This window comes from Uranotaenia lowii, chromosome 1 (assembly GCF_029784155.1).
Source record: "Uranotaenia lowii strain MFRU-FL chromosome 1, ASM2978415v1, whole genome shotgun sequence".
NCBI lineage: Eukaryota > Metazoa > Arthropoda > Insecta > Diptera > Culicidae > Uranotaenia > Uranotaenia lowii.
This window is the reverse complement of record NC_073691.1, coordinates 72,854,547-72,861,547: the sequence shown is the minus strand read 5'-3', so window position 1 is coordinate 72,861,547 and position 7,001 is coordinate 72,854,547. Positions and strand designations below refer to the sequence as shown.

The 7,001-nt window shown below is 32.7% G+C and overlaps 1 protein-coding gene across 1 annotated transcript; it reads right to left on the bottom strand.

Annotated features, from left to right (window-relative positions):
• Window positions 1–1,777: 1,777 nt before the first annotated feature.
• Window positions 1,778–3,896, bottom strand: LOC129761035 (uncharacterized). The gene is made up of 7 exons (XM_055758733.1): window positions 3,839–3,896; window positions 3,700–3,780; window positions 3,205–3,632; window positions 2,914–3,079; window positions 2,667–2,851; window positions 2,457–2,619; window positions 1,778–2,238 (listed from the first exon to the last, which is right to left on the bottom strand). Exons 1-7 carry the CDS (start codon window positions 3,894–3,896, stop codon window positions 1,778–1,780), a joined length of 1,542 nt encoding a protein of 513 aa, XP_055614708.1.
• Window positions 3,897–7,001: the final 3,105 nt, after the last annotated feature.

Genomic DNA, 7,001 nt, shown 5'->3' with positions numbered 1-7,001 from the left:
GTACATCGCCGCGCTGCAAGTCTGCAAGCAAGCAACTTGCAGACTGTAGCTATCTTCGGAAATGATTCTTTCTGTTCGGCTCAAGGGATTTTATCTTCGGGCTTGCAAGTTTGCAACTGTTCCTAACTTCGGAGAATCGTTTGTAATTTTCGGAACGTGCAGTCATCGCGCGGTTGACTTTTACTTGCAGACACGTTCGACGTTCTGCACGTAAGGGGAAAAGAATCAGTTTGCAACTTTGCAAGATGATTCTTTCGTGGCTGACGTCGGGCTGTAAGAATCGGCACTGCATGTAGCGTAAAGGGATCTCTTTGCACCTCTGGCTGTCAGACAAGCTTTAGATCCGTTTTCATCGTGATCAATTATTATTGGTCAAGGTGCCTCACTCAAACCCGAGTCGATCAATTTTGATTGAAACTTGTGTTCACTTTTTATTGAATTAAACGGTTCTTTTATAAGTTCAATGAGTTCTTTTAAATCTTTGTTTTTACAGTTCAAATTGATTTGCTCAAGTTCTCTGCAAATAGGAACCATAAGGCGGCATCCATAAATAACGTAACGCAAAAATGCACTTTTTTGACCCCCTCCCCCCCGTATGTAACAAATCGTAACGCTTCGACGTACCCCCCTATGAAAATTACGTAACGCTGATAATAACCCCACCCCCCCCCCACCCAATGTTTTGTTTTTAAATACTGATTTTCGAAGGTAACAAAAGATTTAAATCGAAAATTTTTTGACGTTCTTCAGAACGGAATGAATATCTATCCAATTCGCTTCTTAGTACTCATTTATGATAACTCTCTGATAAAATAAAATGATTGTCTTATTACTAGTTGCTCAATGATTTGTTAACTGATGATCTACTTTGTTGAATTTATTTTGTTCAAGGATCATAAATTGTTATGCAAACTATTGACAAAATATTTCACTTAGTAATATTCGTCGGAATTATCAAAATTGATCTTTTTTAATCAATTGAGAAAAAATAGTAAAATTTCCGTCTTAAGGTTAAATTGAGGTCTTGGGGGTAAATGTATATAATATTCGGTTTTCCAACAGTTATTTCACAGATATCCAATACACATTTTAAGTAGTGTATCCTAGAATCTTTAAAGAGAAAAGGTAACAAACCAGTTCAATCATGTTGAAGCATTCTACAAAAATTGCATGACATCAAAATAGCTGCGATAAAACTGAAATTTTTGAGGAAAAAATCGTTACGTAACGATGAGCATACCTCCCCCCCTCCCCTATGTCACAATTCGTAACGCTCGAGCTTACTCCCTCCCCCCCCCCCCCTAGGAGCGTTACGTTATTAATGGATGCCCCCTAAGGTGATCTGTTATAAGTTTTTGGATACTAATAACCTGGTTACGAGGAAAGTTCTTATTGCCGTATAATGTTAAGCTGAAGTTGAAAAATGAAGCTAATAATGAATCAAACGTTGAACATTCATTCATTGATGTACTTCCTAGTTCTAAAGAACTCCTTTCAGGATTTGTTTCAATCGGTTGAATTGATTCTCCGCGTGGGACCTCACATACGGGAACAGGTGATCAATCACCATGGTAGAAGGATTCGGAAAAAATAATGAACTATGACAGCTTTTCATATGCGTTTTGAAACGATATATGTTTGAAAATGCTGATGTTGGTTTACATGCTGTACTATTTATAGTTGGCTGGAAGCCCATGATTGAATTTAAGATGGTTGATAAAGTCTGTCAAAACTGTTTGCCTAGAATGGCACACAAAGCAATCCATTACGGTACTGTTTACTGGGACCGTTCTTCCAGGAATGCCAACAGCTGCAGTAACCTACTATTGCTTAATTTAGGCGAGAAATTGGTAAAACCATAAAAATAATGGGCAACGAAAACCCAAAACAATTCGCAACTTCCAGCAAACTGTACCTTTAGAAGGAATTTCAGCTTAATAATAACGTCTATACTTTTCAGAAACGTTGGCACGTGGTAACTGACTCCTTCGGTAGTGACTCGAAATTCTTTCAAATTTTTTTCATCTGCATAGATGAAGATTCGTGCAAAACTGGCTACTCCGTGGTCTGCTGAATTTTGCATCCAATCGCTTACAGCATTCGAAAGATCGTCTTGGGTGTTGCATAAACAATACAAATCCAGCTGGGCCTGCAAAATTGTAGGCAATTTGTGCAGTGAGTTGCGTGTTGGTTTCACAACGCCTTGGAAAATAGCCGCAACAAGCACATTGCCGAAATCTAAAAAGATATAATTTTTGTTAATTTTTTTTTTCTATAAGGGTGAATTTACACCACAAGTGAAAACGAACGTGAACAAATCACATTGAGTAAAAAATTGAAAAATTGAAAATAGTTGAAAAAAATTTACAGACGAAATAGGAACTGTTCATTCGTTCATTTTCACTTAAAGTGTAAATGAAGCTTTGTTGGTAACAATAGTGAAACTATGAAGTTACCTTCAGGGTTGTCCTCTTTTTCGAGCTGGTCAATATATTGTAGTGTTGACCTATCACGGACCTCAACCGTTTTGATGAACTCCCGGAAGTTCGCGACAAACGCACCCCAGCGATCAAAAAGCAGCGTTTTTTCACCGAAAAGTTTCTCGAAATCGATATCGATCTATAAGCACGAGGAATTAATTGAATAAGAGAAATATATAAACATTAACTTGGATTACTTCCCAACATATATCCGTTTATATCCTTGAGTCTAGGCCACTCAAAAAAAACGTTGACACGATCTTCTTTAATCGTTCTCACGCGTAGAAGGGTCGATCTTCTCCAGTGTTCCAACACTAGATCATCGGGCCCGGAGTTGTTGCGCAACCAGTTTTTAAGCGAGGTTAATTCGTCTAATTCTGTAAAATAAAGAATGGTGAAATATTTTGGTTAGTGGATAATATTTAGATTTTACCTTCCGATGTTAATGATGCAACCGATGTGATATATACATCAAAGGGATCCTCCAGTTTGGGCTTCTTAATTATTTTAGATTTGTTGCGATTGTGGAACCGGTCATAAAATAACCCAGAGGGATATTTTTTCCCAGCCTTCGTATCCCTGGGATTAAAATAAATTTCCTAAAAAATAAACAAATACAACCAAAAAGTTATTTAACTGAAAAAATATTTCAGTGTTTCATTTTAAATATTTGTGTTTATTGTAAAATATTAATGTTAGTTAAGTTTTGTTTCAGAAAATGTACCGCAATCTCAGAGGGGAATCGTCTCGAAACCATCTTCGAGAATATTTTCATTTCGGACAGGCTGAAGTACTTCTTATTTGCTATAAAGTAGTCCACCATGACGTGAACCAAACTTCGTCGATTTTTGTCGTCTAAAGCCTTATGAGAATAGAAATATTGTTGGACGATTTTCGCTTTCTCATTTCTTCGCATTATATCTTCGAACACAAATTGATTGCTGTCGGATGATACTGTTCCCGATAGACCACATTCATCCTCGTCGACGGCAGAAACAGCTCCAATTTGTTTCCGAAATATCAGGCTGGAAGGCCAAAGTTGGAGCTTGTGGCGCAAGGCATGTTTATGACCAGTCCATTTTGCCACATTGAATATGTCGTTCAAAGTTGTAAGGTCACAATTTTTTGAATAATTGATTGTTATTCCGTGGGCTATCGTTAACATAAAATAAAACAAGAATATAAACATCTTGTATTCCAAACAGCAACAATAACTCACCGATAAGAATAGCGTAGATAGCTTCATCCAACTGCCAATCTTCCACGATCAACTGTCTCAGCTCTTCGTTATGACAGCCCTCTGCAAGTGAATGAAAAAAAATGTATACCCAAGATATATTCATCCTCGAATCACTTACCTTCGATAAATGCGGGATCACACAGAACGTTATCAACAATAATATCTATTTTTTCCATCCTTAAATGTTCTTTAACGGCGATAACTTCAACTTTAAAACTTGCAGAGCTCTATCACGACCGACGCTTGTGCATATGCAAATAATAAAATGGCGTTAACACAATTGACACATAGTAAAATCTACCAAAGAGAGTTATGGTATGCATGGTAATATTAATCCGAAAGTTGCAACGATAAACAAAAATTCGTTTTAATCGAGACATATCTCGCGCATAGTAAAATTAAACCTTTTTGATTCATTTAAGATTACCATGGTTTTTTCCATACGGATAGTAAAATTAACCCAAGGATTGTCACGATTACCCTATTTATTATTTAATTGACAGGATGAGCGCATGGTAGAATTAAATATTTTATTTTATTTCAGGATACTATTTTATTTTAAGATCACATGGTAAAATTAACCAGATGATTGTCATGATAACCACAACTTTATTTAAATCCTCAAAATTTTGATTATGGTAAAATTAAACCTGTTTTTTTGTTGAATATTACCATTTTGTTTCTGGTACGCATAGTAAAATTAACCAAAAGATTGCTAAAAAAACCAATTTTTTTTTTTAAAGCGACAAAATCAGTGCATGGTGAAATTAAACATTTTTATTTATTTCAAAATACCATGATATTTTTTTCAGTGTAGTTTTCGTTATATGACGTTAAGAAGTTTTTAAAAATAGTCAATTTAAGTTAAATCAATCACTGATAACTGATCAACCACTAAACCAACATAAAAAGCTAAAAACCCATTTTAAATCTTTTTATCATCGTGCATTCAATCAAGAATATTCAAGGATATAGGGAGTTGTTTGGATGTTCTAGTTTAAAAAAAAAACAAGGCTTAAAAAATGTTTTAAACAATTTTCAGGTTTGCCCTCTAAGTGTACAAATTTATTTATTGAGTTTTTAACTTTATTCAAAAGATATCTTTTTATATATATCTGGTAGTTTGTGGATTATCACTTTCTGAACTCTTTAAAGAATATTATTTTACAATTATAAATTAAACATTCATTTTTGTTACAGAAAACGTATGAAAATATTTTCAAGTTATCTACAATATGAGCTTCTTCATATTAGCACTAAGCTCACAACAAAATTTTGTTGATTCTCATTATGAAACTTAATGTTACAAAAATCAATTAGCTGATAAATTGTTTGTAAATCAATATTATGAATTTAAAACTGATTGTAAACTCTGATATTTAATTATTTTCTGTAGTATTTGTATCTTGATTCGAAAACACCATACCATTAGTATCAATTCTTGTTTCGTTTCTTAAATTTTCAAATATAAGTTTTATACTAAAATGTGATTACTAGACCGCTTTAAAAATTGACTTTTTGCTCACATATGTTTTTTCGATGCCTTTTGAGTCGGCAGGCATCAGTGTGAAATTTTAGATTTAGATTTGGTTGATTCCTGAATTGGAGCAAGGCGCTTTAATTTTGTATGACAATTTGTATGGGAGAAGAAATTATTGCATATAACTTCATTCAAAAATTCAAATAAACTTCATTAGTTTGTTTTAATTATTGGTTTTGCAGATTCATTAGCTTTATTTTTTGTTAACTTAAAAAAAAGCTGAGTCAGTCATAAAAAAAAGTTATGGCCATTTCAAAATAAAAAAAAATTGAAGCCATAGAAAAGTGTTCAAAAAAGCAAATCTTTGCTTTCTAGAATTTTCAATAATTTCATGAAATATTTTCGCAAAGTTTTTGTAATATTTATTTTCATCCAACCGTTAAAAAATCTTTCAAATATGCAGTCAAAAACGCTAAAGTAAAAAAAACGAAAAACACTTTTTTTTACAACAATGAACATCTTTTCTAGGGTGATTTGTAGTTTGTTCACATGAAATGTACTGCATGAATTAATCATCCGAATTCCGAACTTTCAGAACATCTCTGGTGATTTTTAGTGAAAAATGTTGTTTTCCCGTATAAACTTCCATACAAAATTAAAGCTCGTTGCGCTTATCCAGAACTCAATGAATGGCTTCCAAAATTTTTATTGCTATTTTCAGTAATCAAAACAACCAGAAAAAGTCATGGAAGGTGCAAAAATTTATAAATTTAAAATTTCCTCACAAAGCTTGCAGCGGTCTTATAATTATCCTATTCAGATTCTGAGACATAAATCTATTGGAAGTTTATATTCATTATTTTTTGCTTGAACATTAAGCTCTCATATTAGATTTTTTATTTTATTTGTACTGAAACGAAGAAATAAGAAAAAAAAATTAAAACAAATTGACTATGTTGAAAAAAAAAAGGGAATAAAAGGTTCATTTTTGATAGTTAACAGTATTCTTTTGAGAAGTCTCAATCATAAAGCATCAAAGGTTTTTTTTCAATTTCCATGAATTATAATCAACACTTTCAAAAATACTCAAAATTTGCTAAGACTGTTCAAGACTGTTGTAGAAAGTTGAAAACTACAATAATGAGTTTAGTTGAATATATTTAATATTAGAAATGGGTCGCACGTATCATAACAAATTTAGATGAAAAATTAACAGGTTTATTTATTTTTTCTAGTTTGAATCAAATGAAATTGAAGTAAAAAATAATTTTTCAAAGTCAGAGTGGACTATTTACTTGAAATATGAAGCTAAATTTCTACTTAAAATTTGAACTTTTATTATGTGGATGAAAAAATTGAAACAAAAGCACATATTTGGTTTTGAAAACTCTTAACACAATTCCTCTCCTGATTTATTGTTGCCGAATCTGGAGGAATTTTCAAAACATGGCTTCTTAATGTTTTATTTTTGATTCCTGTTTATCAGTTCCAGTATTTTTTACAGTCATCCATTATATGAATTATTGATGTGATGGATTTGAAAGGGAATAAAATGAAGTTGAATTCAAAATTTATATTTTTTTTTATTTTAGTGATGTTATTCATTTTGAGAACCTTATTTCTTATTTTGCAATTCTATCATTAATTCTTTGAAAATGCCAGTAAACTAAGTTTTGATATTGATGCTGAAGATTATTTAATGAGTTCAGACAAAGGTTGCCAGAATTTTTCCGGTAGGTCTCCGTGCCGGGTAAATCTAGGCAATTTCGTCTAAAAACCTGGTGGTAAAATCCAGGCATTG

What these genes read in the sequence shown, in the direction of transcription:
- LOC129761035 (XM_055758733.1), bottom strand. Translation starts at nt 3,896, where the DNA reads ATGGAAAAAATAGATATTATTGTTGATAACGTTCTGTGTGATCCCGCA. An exon ending in GATTCCCCTCTGAGATTGCG is followed by an intron (nt 3,080 to 3,204) that starts GTACATTTTCTG and finishes TTTATTTTTTAG; the next exon opens with GAAATTTATTTTAATCCCAG. An exon ending in TGCATCATTAACATCGGAAG is followed by an intron (nt 2,852 to 2,913) that starts GTAAAATCTAAA and finishes TTACAGAATTAG; the next exon opens with ACGAATTAACCTCGCTTAAA.